This window comes from Hyla sarda, chromosome 5, assembly GCF_029499605.1.
Source record: "Hyla sarda isolate aHylSar1 chromosome 5, aHylSar1.hap1, whole genome shotgun sequence".
In the NCBI taxonomy this organism is placed as follows: domain Eukaryota; kingdom Metazoa; phylum Chordata; class Amphibia; order Anura; family Hylidae; genus Hyla; species Hyla sarda.
Genome location: NC_079193.1, coordinates 301,520,909 through 301,539,000, shown reverse-complemented (window position 1 = coordinate 301,539,000; position 18,092 = coordinate 301,520,909). Strand labels below are relative to the sequence as shown.

General features: G+C 42.0%; 1 protein-coding gene across 7 annotated transcripts in view; it reads right to left on the bottom strand.

Moving 5' to 3' along the window:
* ADHFE1 (alcohol dehydrogenase iron containing 1) overlaps nucleotides 1–16,649 on the bottom strand; it is a 61,282-nt gene extending 44,633 nt beyond the window's left edge. For 4 of the 7 annotated variants that reach the window (XR_008844254.1, XM_056522049.1, XM_056522048.1 and 1 more), the window contains exons 1-10: nucleotides 16,521–16,649; nucleotides 13,911–14,017; nucleotides 12,622–12,659; nucleotides 11,774–11,811; nucleotides 10,450–10,503; nucleotides 8,069–8,223; nucleotides 4,426–4,622; nucleotides 2,028–2,105; nucleotides 596–701; nucleotides 369–521 (exon numbers count right to left, since the gene is read on the bottom strand). Coding sequence is in view for 6 of the 7 variants with exons in the window: in XM_056522049.1 (XP_056378024.1) it covers nucleotides 369–521; nucleotides 596–701; nucleotides 2,028–2,105; nucleotides 4,426–4,622; nucleotides 8,069–8,223; nucleotides 10,450–10,503; nucleotides 11,774–11,811; nucleotides 12,622–12,659; nucleotides 13,911–13,966 (875 nt within the window). In the remaining variant the exon portion in view is untranslated. Of the gene's footprint in view, nucleotides 1–368; nucleotides 522–595; nucleotides 702–2,027; nucleotides 2,106–4,425; nucleotides 4,623–8,068; nucleotides 8,224–10,449; nucleotides 10,504–11,773; nucleotides 11,812–12,621; nucleotides 12,660–13,910; nucleotides 14,018–14,547; nucleotides 15,385–15,806; nucleotides 15,828–16,126; nucleotides 16,149–16,520 lie in introns of those variants that run through there. The other 3 variants (XM_056522051.1, XM_056522052.1, XM_056522050.1) reach the window with 3 other exon arrangements.
* Between the last annotated feature and the right edge of the window lie 1,443 nt (nucleotides 16,650–18,092).

Below are 18,092 nucleotides of genomic sequence, written 5' to 3'. Positions count from 1 at the left end.
ATGCTATGTTCAAACTATGGATGCAGACATACTGTATAACAGCTATTAACCCGCTTGTCGCAGGATCAGCGGTGCTCTTCCAATAATTTAAAATAGCATTCATATAGCAAAGACAATCCCAGAGGTAAGGAATAAATCGTGGCACTCAACATTAAGAAGCAGTAAAAACCTTTATTGATAAAGCATATCTTTCTTTGCAGGTAATGCCAACGGCATGGGAGTGATGTGTGCGGGGGTGTTCAGGAGATGATGACCGCACACATCACTCTCCTGCCGTTAGCATTACCTGCAAAGAAAGAATTATTGGTGAGTGCCACAATTTATTACCTCTGGGATTGTCTTTGCTTATGTAGGAAAAGCCTACTCACCGTTTCAAGTACTTAGCAACAATCCTCAATGCATGTATGGCCCACACATCACTGATGGGGTTACTACCCTGGTAGGCCGGGCGGTTGATAGGATTGGTAGGACAAGGACTGCGCATATTATATGGAATGGCAGTGTAGGATTCCAGTGAATGGCTGCAAAAAATATTAGATATTTTACAGTCAATTGTATCACATTATCATAATTACAGGAATATAAAGATACCCACCATAATACATCAAATCCACTATTTGCAACTACTCTCTCTGGCATGTGTAATGTGTGCTCCGGGTCGATCAGTCCTAGAGTTGGTTTTATGGCTCTTGATCCAATACCTACAAAATAGAAAACCCAAATACTGTATGGGGCTGGATACAGAATGTACATTTATACATAGTTAGTCCACAGTATATCACATTGGGGACTATATCAGAGTCCCTATTCAGAAATGTTCCACTGTCTCTGCTAATCTCTCTTTACATTGCTGTATTAAAACACGACCATTGCAGTCAATGACTAGCTACAGCCAGGGGAGAGTCAATATATACAGCACTTGAATGGTGCGACCAGTCATGCTATGGAGCAAGGTAAGAAAAGACTGGCAGGAAACTACAGGACTGCCAACGCTGGGTTAGATGTGGGCAGATGTAAATTAGTTTTTTTAAGAAAAAAAAAAATCAAAATTAAAATTAAACAATAGATCTGAAAAAAAAAAAAATTATATACTGGCCAAAGTGTTTTTATAACAGCCGCTGCTATAAACCATTCCCACACATTTGTTTCATTGTTGTCACAAATACCTGACAATGATAGGAGCTATTCAGGAATACATAGGTTGTTCTAATGCGATGATCAATGAGGTGTAGTTAGAAATTAATCATTCCCAGCTCCAGTTGCACAAAATTTTTGAGCAAGCTCTGTTTTTGCACCAATTTATTTTGCAAAGTTGGAGTTTGCACAAAAAAAGACAAACAAAAGTTGTGCAATTTTGCAACTCTGCACTGATTGATGCAGAGAATAATTAAGAAGAAGTCCAGTGCTAATAAGTTTATCCCCATCCGCATGATAGAGAATAAATGGCTGATCGCGGGGTTTCTGACTGCTGGGACTCCCTGCGATCTCCCGTACCGGGCTCCGGCTATGCGCCTTTCGTACCCAAACATGCCTCCTCCAATCATCTCTATGGGAGAGGCGGAGACACGGAGATGAATGGAGGAACGTGTTTGTACCAGCTGACCTGCTGTGTGCAAAACCTCACACACAGCAGCTCAGTCAGGGCCCCATACAGGAGATACAGGTTGGACCCCCCCCCCCCCACCCCCACCCGCAATCAGACATTTATAGTATATATTCATGATAAATTTATTCTGTAATTGCCCCCACCTCCTTGTACCCAAACGCATTAATTTTAGATCCATGATTTTTAAGCCATAAAATTAGATAGCATGTCCATTATTTTGGCCATTTTTTTCCTAAATTAAAATAGCCATAACGTGCACTTTAGCTGTCCAAAAATTTATCCCCAAAAAATTGCTACAAATATGGCTGAAAAACTGTTGAAAAAAAGGACCAAAACAGGTGTCACTTTTGTGAATGAGGCTAAAAAATGATGTGTGAACATAGCCTTAAACATTAATATAGAAGATAGAATTTTCTCTTACCAGTTTTGGCTTTAAGTTCTTCAAAGTCAAAGATTGCAATCCCAGTGGTTTCACTTCCGGTTCCAGAGGTTGTTGGGACTTTAAAAAAACAAACATGGTAATGTAATAAAGTTAATAAAGACCTTTCTGTTCAATCTATAATATTGTTGTATGTATAGTGTTGATCTAACAAAAAACAAAAAAAAAAAAAACATTAGAAAGAAGCCAACTTTCCTTATCTTATGGGGGAAAAATCCTTCCCATATCCTAATCAGAATAAAGGCCCAATCCACGCCTGTAAATGAGCTCTGATCTAGCAGACGGGCGATCTTTAAAGGCCCATTACTTGTACATGGTTAGATCAGTTGCAGGCTGGACCTCACAATTCTTGGATCATTCATGGGGCCCTACATTCCTCATTGTCAGCGGCAATTTAAATGATCACAAAAGATCCAATCAGCAGGCGAATAAGCAACCATGCAATCCATTGGGACTAGCTAGAAGAATGTAACCTTAAGCTGCCCATACACATTAGATTAATGTTTTCTTGACAGTGCCCAGAGGCAGATCATGGAAAATAAAAATCAGCCTTGTTGAGGGTCAAGATGATCATTTCTTTCAGCCAGGATATAAGGTAAACTGCTTTTAGAGGTCTCTTGTAAATAGAATAGGCTTCAGCAGGAACAGCCGGGTCAACAAGACGCTGCCAGAACCCAAGTACGCACAGCATGGATAAATTAAACACAGCTTTAAGAGGGGTACTCCTGTGGAATGCATTTCCTCTGATGTCATGACCACAGTGCTCTCTGCTGACCTCTGCTGTCCATTTTAGGAATTGTCCAGATCTGGAGAAAATCCCCATAGCAAACATATGCTGCTCTGGACAGTTCCTAAAATGGACAGCAGAGAGCACTGAGGTCATGATATCAGAGGAAATGCATTTCTTTTTTGGATTTCTCTTTAGTATACAGCCCCTAAAAAGTACTGGAAGGATTGAGATTTTTTAATAGAATTGATTTACAAATCTGTTTAACTTTCTGGCACCAGTTGATTTAAAAAAAAAAAAAAAAAACAATAAAGTTTTCCACAGGAGTACCCCTTTAATGACCAAGATGCAATGCGTTTCACTGCGCATGAGCAGCGAAACGTGTTGCATCTTGGTCATTAAAGCAGTGTTTTACTTATCCAGGCTGTGCGTACTTGGGATCCGTCAGCCGAAAGGATAGGGGATAAAATGTCTGGCTGGGGGCGGAGTATCCCTTTAATGCCATCAATGATAACCCTGTGTTTTCTGCCGGGGTATTCACATCACGATTTGGCTGTATGTCATGAGTATACTGTAGGTCAGAATACTATTAAAAAAAGTATTCTCACATATACAGCAGTCTTCCCATAGTGTGGACATTGGCTTGAACAGAAGTAGGGTCTGCGTTATGGTGCTCTATATATATATATATATATATATATATATATATATATATATATATACACACATATATGTAAATATATACACATATATAAAAATATATATACACACACACACATTTATTTTTATTTTTTTATTTTTTTCTCATTGCAGGGACAGACAAATGTAAATCAGCATAAAGTAGACTATATATAGTCACATGTAGACTACACTTGGTCCACGGTTAAGCCACTGTGTACACTAGGATACCTTTTTGATGGTGTTCAGACATATACCTACAATGTATAGCCAGAGCATAATTTTGTCATCTCTTAAAGGGGTACTCCGGTGAAAAACTTTTTTTTTTTTTTTTTTTTTTAAATCAACTGAAGCCAGAAAGTTAAACAGATTTGTAAATTCCTTCTATTAAAAAAATCTTAATGCTTCCAGTACTTATTAGCTGCTGAATACTATAGAGGAAATTAATTTCTTTTTGGAACACAGAGCTCTCTGCTGACATCATGAGCACAGTGCTCTCTGCTGACATCTCTGTCCATTTTAAGAACTGTCCAGAGTAGGAGAAAATCCCCATAACAAACATATGCTGCTCTGGACAGTTCTTAAAATGGACAGAGATGTCAGCAGAGAGCACTGTGCTCGTGATGTCAGCAGAGAGCTCTGTGTTCCAAAAAGAATTTCCGCTGTAGTATTCAGCAGCTAATAAGTACAGGAAGGATTAAGATTTTTATACAGAAGTCATTTACAAATCTGTTTAACTTTCTGGCACCAGTTGATAAAAAAACAAAAAGGGTTTTCCACCGTAGTACCCCTTTAAGTTTAAATACAGTAAAGCAAAATGGCAGACAATGATGGCATGGTGAAAGAACCTGCAAGACTGCAGTCTGAATGGGGTCACTAATGTACTTTTGTATGTCACATGTCTATCGCTCACTCCATCCCAGTTGTACATAAGTAATAACAAAACAAATTGTAAGGTCTGATATTTCTATTTACCTGCAATAAGGGGCTTTAGTGTCACAGTCACTGGTTTTCCTTTTCCAATAGGGGCATTGACATAGTCCAGAAATTCAGCATCAGGACTAGAGGCATAGAGGTTGGCCGCCTTACAGGTGTCCATCACAGAGCCACCTCCAACAGCGACATAGGCATCAAAGGATCCACTTTTCGAAAACTGTATTGCATCTTTGAAGCTTTACACATTATACAAGAACAACAATTTTACTTTTATTATTGATTTAACTTTTTGATAACCACTTCTAGGGTAGTTGCTTGCTTAGGGCTGGGCGGTATGACCAAATGTGTGTATCACGGTATATAACGGTATTTCCTAGACCCCCCCCCCATATTAATTATCAGCCCACATCCCCACCGGGGTACTACTCATATATGTCACCCGCATGCGCTGCCATCCTCGTCCTGTTTGTTGCGGGCCGCCGGCGCTGACACTCTATACTGTGCGGTATCCCTATGCCCGGGCTGCAAAAGGTAAACAAAATAAACTTTAACGCACCTATGTCGACCTTACGCTGGGGACGGAAACGTCAGAGAGCTGTCAGCCTATCACCAGCCGCAGCGATGTTTTGCCTCGGCCGGTGATAGGCTGAGCCCACTGTCATGTAAGAAGCTGGCTCATTACATGACAGTGGGCTCAGCCTATCACTGGCCGAGGCGGGACATCGCTGCAGCCGGTGATAGGCTGACGGCTCTCAGACGTTCCCGTCCCCAGGAAGCAGATGAGGCTGGTACCGGACCAACGGGAGGTGAGTTAAAGGTAAGTTAAAGGTCTTTTTTGGACCATTGTAACTTGAAACCAGACTCAACATACAATGATATGGAATCTGCAAAACGTGTCAATGGCTGAAAGAACCGACCAATCAGAATGGGAATTCACTTGTAAAAAACCCTGTATTACTGAAGTGTATGCACTGACTGTGTCTGGTAGAGCCCCCTACAGTACAGGGAGGTATTACATGTTCTGTACTACTCTTTACCTGTACTACTGAAGTGCATCCACTGAATTCCTGTCTGGTAGCGCCCCCTACAGTAAAGGGAGGTACTACATGTTCTGTATTACTTTTAACCCATGCCATGGTTAGCTGCTCCTTTGGACACCAAGTAAGGACGGCTCCATTTTACTTTCTTAGGACATTGCATGTACATTACAGGACCCTGAAAAAGCTCCTGTCCGCTACATAGACCAGTGTTTCCCATAGAGGGCGCCTCCAGCTGTTGCAAAACTACAACTCCCAGCATGCCCGAACAGCCTTTGGCTGTCCGGGCATGCTGGGAGTTGTAGTTTTGCAACATCTGGAGGTACGCAGGTTGGAGACCACTGGTATAGAGTGTCAGCGCCGGCGGCCGCAACAAACAGGACGAGGAGGGCAGCGCATGCGGGTGACATGTGAGTAGTACCCTGATGGGGACAGCGCTGGGCTGGGCTACTAATTAATTTGGGAGGGGGTGGGGGGGGGCAGAACAGTGCTCGCGGGTCACATATGATTACTGGGCTGATTCATTCATTCCCGAGGGGGAGGGGCCAAACCGGTATTGCGGTATGGGTTAAAATTCATATCATGCAGCACAAAAATTTCGGTATTCGGTATGAACCGGTATACCACCCAGCCCTATTGCTTGCCATAAACCAAGTTCAGTATTAATGACAATATTTGTAGAAAGTTGAGGCCTTGAAATTGGGAATTTTAGTGTACAAATATTAGTCAATCTCAAACTACAGAAGTGAGAAAATGTGGCAATGTAAACATATTTCCTATGTGTAAACTTTACCTACATACTTTTTTTTTCTTTATATCTTAGGATATGTGTCTTTTAAAGGGAAGTTATCATTCCATCATGGCCACTGCATTCATTCATTTTCTAGAAGCTTTCTGAATGCAGCACTGAGCCCTAAATAAATGGAGCATTGTCCGCGCATGCGCAGTTTACTCCAGTCATCTGGGGCTCTGATGTTACAGTGTTCTGGCCCGGCAGGCTTGGACTGGCCCAGTAGGGGACAGATAGATGGGGTCCCTGAATAGCACCAGGACATGTATCTGAATTTTTCAGTATTTTGTATATGATTATGGCAAAAACACACTGCTTAAAGGGGAACTCCGGTGGAAATAAGTGGAAAACAAATGTTTTCAAATCAACTGGTGCCGGAAAACAGATTTGTAAATTACTTCTATTTCAAAATCTGAAGCCTTCCAGTACTTATCAGCTGCTGTATACTACAGAGAAAATCGTGCAGTTCTTTCCAGTCTGACAACTCTGTCCATGTCAGGAACTGTCCATATTAGAAGCAAATACCCATAGAAAACTTCTCCGGCTCTGGAAAGTTCCTGACACGGACAGAGGTGTCAGCGGAGAGCACTGGGGTCAGACTGGAAAGAACTTATTTCTGTATGGTATATCTGGAAAGAACAAATTTCTGTATAGTATATCTGTAGTATACAGCAGCTGATAAGTACTGGAAGGGTTAAGATTTTTAAATAGAAGTAATTTAAAGATCTGCAGTGTTTAACTTTCTGGCACCAGTTGATTTGAAAAAAAAAAAAAAAAAAATAATGATAATAATAATAATAATAATCATTCTACCAGAGTTCCCCTTTAAACAGAAATAACTGTACATTTGTGTTTTATGCAGCTTTTTGAATTACTGAAAAGATTTAAAAAAACTGGTAATATTTTTATGTATCTATGTTCCTAGAATCAGTTGTTATTTGCAGGAATATAGTTAATAAAGTTAAAAAAAGACCAGAGTCCATCAAGGTTAACCTATGTCCCTACTGACTTGATGCAGAGGAAGGAAAAAACCCTCATACTAGAGGTAAAAATTCCTTCCCGACTCCAATATGGGATCAGAATAAATCCCTGGATCAATGTTCTGTCCCTATAAATCTAGTATACATAACTGGTGATGTTATTATTCTCCAAAAATGCATCCAGACCCCTTTTGAACTCTTTTACAGAGTTCACCATGACCACCTACTCAGGCAGAGAATTCCACAGTCTCACTGCTCTTACAGTAAAGAACCCCTGTCTGTGCTGGTGTAGAAACCTTCTTTCCTCTAGACGTAGAGGACGCCCCCTTGTTATAGATACAGTCCTGGGTATAAATAGATCATGGGAGAGATCTCTCTACTGTCCCCTGATATATTTATACATAGTTATACAAACAACCACTAATAAGCGTGGACGCGTTTCGGGTATACACCCTTTGTCTCAGTGCGTCCACGCTTATTATTGGTTGTTTGTTGCCTGGCTGAGTCCCGCTTGCATGCGGTTTTATGGGATCCGAATGAACAGTTTTTTTCATCGTACCACTGGCTACCTATTTCTGTTCTATGCTGGAGTCTGCAGCCGTGTTGGGTGTCCTGAGAGCTCACCTCCTCTACTTTGTATATAATCGATTATGTTTAAATCAATAACTTTTATCAACTTTAATCTAAGTTTATCAAGGCTTCTGGCTTTGTTCATGGTTTATATCCAGACAAGTGGGCCAGTCAAACAGCTGATCAGCGGGTGCTGAATGTGGGCAACCTGGCGAACATATACTGAAGGCTTATCCTGAGGATCATTCATCGGCACCCAGAAAACCCTTTAGAATGATATTACAGTACCATAACCATGCATTTACCTTTTATCTGTGGGCTCCACCCTGACCTTGTCATACAAGCAGAAGTTGATGCCATTCTTTGCCAGGGAATTTATTACAGTCTGAACAGGAGGAAGACTTGCAAGGTTCTTGTCTGTCATCACACAAACATTTCTTGCCCCCATATTCAGCAAATCCTTTGTAGAATGGAAGACAAGAAATAGTGGAAAAGAAAACCGGACATAATACCTGTCATACATCCTGTAATTTTGCATTATTGTTATGTTGTCTGCATTGGCTCCTTCATTTAGTTGTTGAACACTTCCAGGTGAGCAGATGCACTTGTTGTCGCACTGAATTTATCACAAATGTCTCCCTGCGACAAGCTGGCTTAGGAATGTGTATAAGCTTTTCACCCTTTTCTGCATTATCCAGCCGCTCCCTGTAATTTGCGCAAATGTATGCAGTAATATGTGCAACAGAATACATTTGTGCAGCAAGTTTTGTATTGCGCAAAAATCTACGCTAATGATAAATTCCCCCCATAGTGTATCACATACTGAGGTTGGATTGCACATGGATGTTTAATGTTTAGAAAAAAACACCAGAAATGTTGGTAGCTGTCCCAGAACATAGAACATGGACTAAAAGGGGTATTTCAGGCAAAAACATTTTATCCCCTATCCAAAGGATAGGGGATAAGATGTCTGATCACCCCTCGCGATCTCCCTGTAGCACCTGCATTCTATGCGGGTGTTGAATCTCCAGTTTTGGAAACCTCCAGGTTTCCGGGACTGGGGATGTGACGTCAGGCCACGCCCCTTCCATTCATGTCTATGGGAGGGGGCGTGACGGCCATAGACTGCGGGTGCTACAGGGAGATTGCGGGGGGGTCTCAGCAGCGGGCACCCCGTGATCAGACATCTTATCCCCTATCCTTTGGATATAGGGGATAAAATGTTTTTGCCCGGAATACCCCTTTAATGAAAATATGCCACAGAATGAGACATCTTCAGTAAATCCAGAGCATGTTACAGGTTATGGAGTGCGTTGGTGCTTTGTATAATTCTCTTTATTTTAAAACATCTAATTTTACAAGACATCGTATTAAGCTAATACGACTGAACTTAACTTTAACTGATCTGGACAGTCCCTCACAAGGACAGAGGTGGCAGCAGAGAGCACTGTGGTCAGACTGGAAACAACTATCCAACATCCTCTGGAGCATACAGCAGCTGATAAGTACTGGAAGACTTAAGATCTTTATATAGAAGTAATTTACAAATCTGTTTAACTTTCTGGAACCAGTAGATTTAATAAAATAAAATAAAATAATTCCACCAGAGTACCCCTTTAACATTTTAATCGTCAACTAAGATAGCGATCAGTGGGGAGAAATTGAACCTGACACTGGCCGATATCCTGGGACATATGTGTAACCAATATCTTTGAATCCCTCGGCACCTGTGTTTCTTTATGGAATGTGATCATTTGAAGCATCTTCCCCAACGATACTACATATACAGTGATCCCTCAACTTACATTGGCCTCAACATACAATAGTTTCAACATACAATGGTCTTTATTGGACCATTGTAACTTGAAACCAGACTCAACATACAATGATATGGAATCTGCAAAACGTGTCAATGGCTGAAAGAACCGATCAATCAGAATGGGAATTCACTGGTAAAAACGTCTGTATTACTGAAGTGTATGCACTGACTGTCTGTCTGGTAGAGCCCCCTACAGTACAGGGAGGTATTACATGTTCTGTACTACTCTTTACCTGTATTACTGAAGTGCATCCACTGAATTCCTGTCTGGTAGCGCCCCCTACAGTAATGGGAGGTACTAGATGTTCTGTATTACTTTTAACCCATGCCATGGTTAGCTGCTCCTTTGGACACCAAGTAAGGACGGCTGCATTTTACTTTCTTAGGACATTGCGTGTACATTACAGGACATTGAAGAAGCTCCTGTCTGCTACATAGACCAGTGTTTCCCAACGAGGGCATCTCCAGCTGTTGCAAAACTACAACTCCCAGCATGCCCGGGCAGCCAAAGGCTGTCCGGGAATGCTGGGAGTTGTAGTTTTGCAACAGCTGGAGGCACCCTGGTTGGAAAACACTGAAATAGACAGTGATTTACAGATCCCAGTAGCTCTTTCTTATTCTTATATGTAAAGACTTGTTTTATCTGTATTAGTTATTACTAATTTTTCTTTAATCCTCACTTTTTCCTATTTTTGGATGACATTTTGCGGCTTCAGAACCAATTACATGGTTTCCATATAGTTATGGTCTCAACATACAATGGTTTCAACATACAATGGTCGTCCTGGAACCAATTAATATTGTAACTTGAGGGACCACTGTAGTACTTTGCTATTTTTTTGTTTCTGTTTCATGTATTTTTCTTACCATTCCTACTTCTTTTGTTACACCTTCTCCATATCTGATGTTAGAAACAGCCATCTAAGAGGAAGAAAGACATACTCGTGAATATAATGTGCTTTATGGATAGGGTCAGGGATGGTAAGTCACGTCCCCATAACTTAAAGGGGTATTCCAGGAAAAAACTTATATATGTTAAACAGATTTGTAAATTACTTCTATTAAAAAAACGTAATCCTTTCAGTATTTATGAGCTTCTGAAGTTAAGGCTGTTCTTTTCTGTCTAAGTCCTCTCTGATGACACCTGTCTCGGGAAACGCCCAGTTTAGAAGAGGTTTGCTATGGGGATTTGCTTCTAAACTGGGCGTTTCCCGAGACACGTGTCATCAGAGAGGAATTAGACAGAAAAGAACAACCTTAACTTCAGAAGCTCATAAGTACTGAAAGGATTAAGATTTTTTAATAGAAGTAATTTACAAATCTGTTTAACTTTCTGGAGCCAGTTGATATATAAAGTTTTTTCCTGGAATACCCCTTTAATGTGTGTCTGTAGACACAGAAAGCCCATGTAGGTCTATATTGTACATCTTCTATTTGGAGAAAGAAAGATGAGCAAGACCCAATTTTCACAGGGTAGAGTGGTTGTCTCTATGGTATGTACACACATGAATAGACATCAAACTAATCTGACACTGTATACGTATTTATTTACTAGGACCTACCTTCTATATCCAGTTGCTATAAACAAAGAATATGATCACTCACATTGACTCTTGGATCAGGAATACACATTTGGATTTTACACTCGCAGATTTGGATTATGGAAGAATGTGTGAAGAGGAAGGCTACACAAACATGGCGTAAACATTCAAGCACCAAAAGACAGTGGCACTGTCCATTGTGGCATCAGGCATGTGTGCCTGGCTCAAATACTCATAACAGACTTTCTGTCACCAAGGTCATAACATCACTTGGAGCCCCTGTTCTTTGTAAAAATAAAATAAAATACCCCTACTTCATATAGCAAACTCTGTGGCCATGCCTTAAACTTTTGCCATATTACAGAGACATGTCAGAAATGTTCATTGGTCTGTGCTGAGACCCCCCCGATCATCATCATGAGCAGGATAAGCGCACAGTAACATGTTAAACTCCCTGGCCTGCAGCAATCTCTGTTCTGCTTCACTGAATGCCCCCCTAGCCTTATTATGGGGCTGTCCTGTGAAGCAGGGCATAAATTGAGACCCTGACTGATCAAAACTGACATTTCTCTGTGACATGTCAAAAGGTTTTTTTAAATGAAAGGGACACTTTAAGGTATATTAAAAAGCAGCACAAATAGCAAACTCACCTCAAAGGCATATTCTGTTGTTGTCTGAGATGATGGAGCTAAAAGGAAAGTATATATAAGGAAAGTATATATAAAAGGAGTCAGTGTATTTAAATGTTCATCACATATAAGAGAAGCTTACAGAATCTGTTACTATTCTATAGAGGGCAAAGCATCTTATAAGTGGAAGTCAGAATCTCTAGTTTGAAGGGGTTATCTTATAAGTCATTTTCAGACAATGTCCTAAAATGCTATTAAAAAGGTATTCCGGGGAGTGTTTTTCTATAATTCTGCCTAAGCTCATGTAAAATAGAAAAAAGCCCAATTATACTTACCTTCCCTCATCTCCTGCCTCTGCTGATCTTCACTTCCTGGTGTTGGTGTCTGCACGAATATTGATTGGCTGAGTAGGGAATTCCTTGTGCCAACACAGAAACCAGGAAGTGCTGAGCAGCGGGAATAGTTGACAGACAAGTGGTGGCAGGAGACAAAGGAAGATGAGTATACTTTTTATTTTTCAGATACAGAATTATATTTAATATCATATTTCAATATTCATGGGTGCAGGTCTTGTGAGCGCTCACATGACCAGCACCCATGAATATTCAAATTCAGCTGGTGGTCCCGCCTCCTGTGCCTAATTCACCGAAGAAAGAAGCGGACCTTCTTAGTCAGAGACCCCACATTGGTCTACTGTTCACCCGCACTGTATCCCAGTGTATTGGGACCCTTCATTTTAAAGCTGTTCCAGTATACTGGGTTTAGTGCGGTTGAACTGTCTGTCAGTTTCCCTTTAAGCAGCACACGCACATATAAGTATGTATACATACACTTGTTTTGCCTGTAGACTTAATTTATCAAGTCCCTACCTTGGGAGTAAGTGTGAGAATGGGCTGGACATCTGCACCTACAAAATAAAGCAAAAGAGAATAAATACAGAACATAAAATCTCTTTTCACCGTTTCACATCTTATCCTTATCCCTCAATTTTAAAAGGGTACTCCGGCCCCAAGACATCTTATCCCCTATCCGAGGGGGCGGGGCGTAATGTCCCACAGGGGCGGAGTCGTGATGTTGGGATACTCCATCCCCGTGGTCGGGAGGCATAACACAGCGCTTCCTGCTGTGCTGTACAGGTGGGCCCTTTGTGAGTTGGGACAAGCCCTTTAGGGCCCCCATACATATTAGGGACCAGCTAAATCTCTAACGCGTATGGAGATCTTCTGACTCATATTGGATTTCAACTTTCCAATCCTTTTACATGTCTCCCAACTTTTGGGATGGTCAAAGAGGGACACTTAGGGTACACGTTCACATGTACAGGATCTGCTGCATATTTGTGTTGCATATTTTTTGCAGCTAATTTTGCTACCCATTAAAAGGAGTACTAGCGGAATATATATATTTTTTTTTAAATCAACTGGTGCCAGAAAGTTAAACAGATTTGTAAATTACTTCTATTTAAAAATCTTAATCCTTCCACAGGAAACTTTTCTTTTTGAATGTATTTTCTGTCTGTCCACTGTGCTCTCTGCTGACACCTCTGTCCATGTCAGGAACTGTCCAGAGTGGGAGCAAATCCCCATAGCAAACCTATCCTGCTCTGAACAGTACCTGACATGGACAGGTGTCAGCAGTGAGCACTGTAGTCAGAGAGAAAAGAAATTCAAAAAGAAAAGAACTTCCGGTGGAGCATACAGCAGCTGATAAGTACTGGAAGGATTAAGATTTTTAAATAGAAGTAATTTAGTCTTTCCATGTCTATGCTTTTAACGTGAGGAAAATAAAGGTGAAGTTTCTTATCCGCTGGCATCTACCTGCTTTCTTCTTCTAATTTACAAATCTGTTTAACTTTCTAGCACCAGCTGATTTAAAAAAAAAAAATGTTTTTTACCGGAGTACCCCTTTAACGTCAATAGGTAGCAACATCAGCTGCAGAGAATATGCATGAAAAATATGCAGCAAATCCTGTACATGTGAATGTACCCTTAAGGTTCACTGTGCGAAAGATCCAAATTTTTTAGGCATTTCTATGCATTTAAATGGGTTTTAATTCAAATTTCATCACAAAAATCATCAGAAAATACTGTATATTTTTTATTACTCATATTGCAGTAACTGATAAAATAATAATACATGTTTGAAGTGAAAATCTTACGATACTCCGTGCAGTTGTCTCAGGAGATGAATCACTTTATCCCGTCCAGCAGCCATTATATCTAACAGGCAGGGCTGATGTATACTCTACTGTATACAAGGGAGTCACTAAAAGCAAGAACAAAATAAAAACAAAAACTGTTTATTATTTCTTACATTATATAAAAAAAATTTAAATGGTAAAGGCAGAGCCCAACGGGCTTAAAGTAAAACCTCTTGAGAAGACAACCCAAACTAACATGAAAAAGGGAGTGGGCCTCTCAAAGAAAATGACCACTATGCATAAAGTATGGTGGGCTGAAAATCCATACTGTATACTTAATTATTGGCTTATATGGCTTCAATCAGATCCAGACTGTGACAGTGAAAAGACCGTGAGGAAGCAGCAGTGGTGGCCTCCACCTCATGGTCATCACTATCCAGCAGCAGAGACAGCAAACCCCATCCATATACAACCAATACTGATAGTTTTTAATTGCCACAAAGCATTGCAATGCTATTTGTCTATTGTAGGAGCACTACTGTGGTTTCGAGGGATATTATAGTATTTGCAATACAGATACTATTCATTATTTAAAGGGTACTCTGAGGTCCAGTAAAATAATTTAAATGCTGCAGAAGCATAGAACATTACTTACCTATCTGCCCCAGTTCTGAACCCATGAAAAATCCATTTGTTCTGTGTCTCCTCCTCTGTCAGATGGTCACTGTGCTTCCTGTTTGAGAAGTTGCTCAGTACTAAAATTCCCAGAATGCAATGGTTTCCCTCAGCTGTTCATCATAGCCCTCCCACAGCACTCCAGCTGTTTTCCTGCCCATAGCTTCTGCAGAACATTGCTCTACACAGAAGTCTGCAATAGCTGCTGTATCAATCTCCTGTCTGCTCCTCTGTCTGTGGCATGGTTCTGTACAATGCAGCATGCTGTAAAAACACCTCATTTTTCCCAAATGGTCAGAAGTGGTGACATCACTTAGGGGTGGGGGCCAGAACAGAGACAAGATTCATCCACACCTCCTAAAACAGCAGAGGATGATACATTATCTTGGGAGAGAGGGAGGAGATGGAGACAACACCATACTGAAAATCAGAGAAGTACAAAACTTCCTGTCAGGGGTTAAAATCAAGCAAAAGCATGGCACAGCCAGGCCAATTTGTAATAACCCTATAGTTATATATGTTTGGGTGGTCTTATTTTTTTATGCTAAATATCTCAATGCCAATCCATTGTTGATTTGCAGCTAAACTTGTAACTTATCATTGCTTTACAAATTCCACATCTAATGTGTATAATCCCGGATCTGGTGCCAAATTATCCTGCTGTCCAAACCAGACACTGTTCCCGTACCAGATCTGACTTGATAAAGGTTCAGGCAGGACTGAAACTTTGTGGAGCACTATCAGATTTCTGGAATAAAAGTTGTCAGTGTGGATACTGTATACTTCTTCACGTCACAGTATTTACATAGTGGAGCCACCTTGTAGCAATCGCCAACTGCTGTTCCCATGAAGAAAAAATATTTAAAGGGACACAACTTGTAACTTGTATCCCAGACATGTCTAAAGTTTTGATCGCACCAGATCTCACTCCTGAGACTCTGCTGAATTTGCTAGTTATAAGTCAGGGAAATGCACATAATTTCACCAGTCTCCCCGCCGGCTGGAAGATCCGACCTTTTCGCTGCATGAACTTATAAGGGCAAAAAGGTCAGATCAGATTGACAGCCATGGAGAGCTGTGCACTGCCGTAAACTTCCCAGGCTTATAACTAGCGATCGCAGCGGGTCTCAGGAGTGAGACCTGGTGCCATCAAAACTTTTGACATATCTGAACACGTCAACATTTTTTTAAAATGAAACTAACCCTTTAAACCAGCATAGAAGTGCCCATAATACGAACCAGATAGTATACAATAGCAGCAATCACACAGCAGTGTTCACCGTTTATGTCAATTGGGGAGATTTATCAAAACCTGTCCAGAGGAAAAGTTGCCCAGTTGCCCATAGCAACCAATCAGATCGCTTCTTTCATTTTTGAAAAGGCCTGTGTAAAATGAAAGAAGCGATCTGATTGGTTGCTATGGGCAACTGGGCAACTTTTCCTCTGGACAGGTTTTGATAAATCTCCCCCAATATGAGCAATGCCTTACCAGTAACTACCAATAAGACACTTACGGCCTCCATGTTCCTGCATAGCACTTTGCACTGACAAGAACTTACATTTCAGCATTCAGTCAGAGATCCGCACCAGAGGAAACAAGTCAGGGCTGAACTGTAGACATTTTATTTTTTATCCTGGGCACTTATAATGGAACTGGGTGGTCAAAGCCATACGTCTGAGCTGCATGCAGCCCCCTATACCACATTGTCACCCTAGTACTAAACTACAACACCTTTCAATATCAATAGGTCATGAAAGACCTATTGTGCCCAGACAATAACTACTATTCTCCTGTATCAGTTCTCTTTGCCCTATTTGTAATTTCGTTTCCTCTTCCTTGCTGTCAGTCGTACGTTATCTTGTGCACTATTATGGTTATACAATTCATACGTTAATACTTTACATTGCAGCATATGACATTGTATCAGAGAATAGGAGACAGAATGTCAATACCTGGAGCACAGCTGGTGTATGTGGTTATAAGACGACAAATCCTGTTTTTTCCTCTCTGCCTCACTGGATAGCAGTCTTTCCCAGCATTCATTGCAGGTGTTTTCTCATAGGCAGTAATGTGATCTCTTGCACACTCCCCCTTTAGGCCATTACAGAGACAGAACGTTACCATTCGCCATGCATACGTCTCTCTATTGTGTATGGGCAGATCATTGTAGCACATTTATGAGCTTTTTATATAGAAAAAAAGTATTCACATCCACTGCTCTGTATTGTCCAGGGCAGTGACTCTCAAACAGGGGCCTCCAGCTGTTGCAAAACTGCAACTCCTAGCATGCCCACCATGATTGGGAAACACTAGTCCGGAGACAAGAACCAGTCTAAAAAGTGGTTCCTCAACATACGATGGTAATCTGTTCCAAACGGACCATCGTTTGTGGAAACCATCGTATGTTGAGGGATCCGTGCAATGTAAAGGTATAGGACAGTGGTCTACAACCTGCGGACCTCCAGATGTTGCAAAACTACAACACCCAGCATGCCCGGACAGCCAACGGCTGTCCGGGCATGCTGGGTGTTGTAGTTTTGTAACATCTGGAGGTCCGCAGGTTGTAGACCACTGTTAGAGGAAGTCGTACTCACCTGTCCCCGCCGCTCCGGACCGTCACCGCTCGTCACCGCTGCCCTGGATGTCACCGTCCATCGCTGTCGCCGCGTCCCCGACGCTCCGGGAAGGCCTCTGCTTCCCCAGCATCCACGCTCTCCGTCGCCGCCATCACGTAGCTACGCATGCCGCTCCTATTGGATGAGGGGACGGCGTGCGCAGCGGCGTGATGACGACCATAGAGAGCGCCGATGATGCAGAGGATCCTGAAGAGGACGCGCCGGAGCCCCGAGGACAGGTAAGTGATCGTCAGCGGACCACACTGGGCACCGTAAACGGCTATCCGGTGACAGCTGAAGCAGTCTGAGCTGTCGGATAGCCGTTTATGCGATGGCCCCGACATACAAAAGCATCGTATGTTGATGCTGCCTTCAACATGCGATGGCCTCTGTGAGGCCATCATATGTTGAAATTATCGTATGTCGGGGCCATCGTAAGTCGGGGGGTCACTGTAGATGATGCTTTCTTTTGGAGGTGACTGTGTTTTGGCAAATATAAGATACTTTAATTCTTTTTGGATGAAAGCTCATTTGCATACAGGTATACTTAAAGGGGTAGTCCAGTGGTGAAAAACTTATCCCCTATCCTAAGGATAGGGGATAAGTTTGAGCTCGCGGGGGGTCCGACCGCTGGGGCCCCCTGCGATCTCTCTGTACGGGGGCCAGGCTCTCCGGCCAGATAGCGGGTGTTGACCTCCGCACGAGGCGGCGGCCGACACGCCCCCTCAATACATCTCTATGGTAGAGCCGGAGATTGCTGAAGGCAGCGCTTCGGCTCTGCCATAGAGTTGTATTGAGGGGGCGTGTCGGCCGCCGCTTCGTGCGGAGGTCGACACGCCCCCTTCCCGCGGGCTGTCGGGGCTCCGTACAGAGAGATCGCAGGGGGCCCCAGCGGTCGGACCCCCCGCG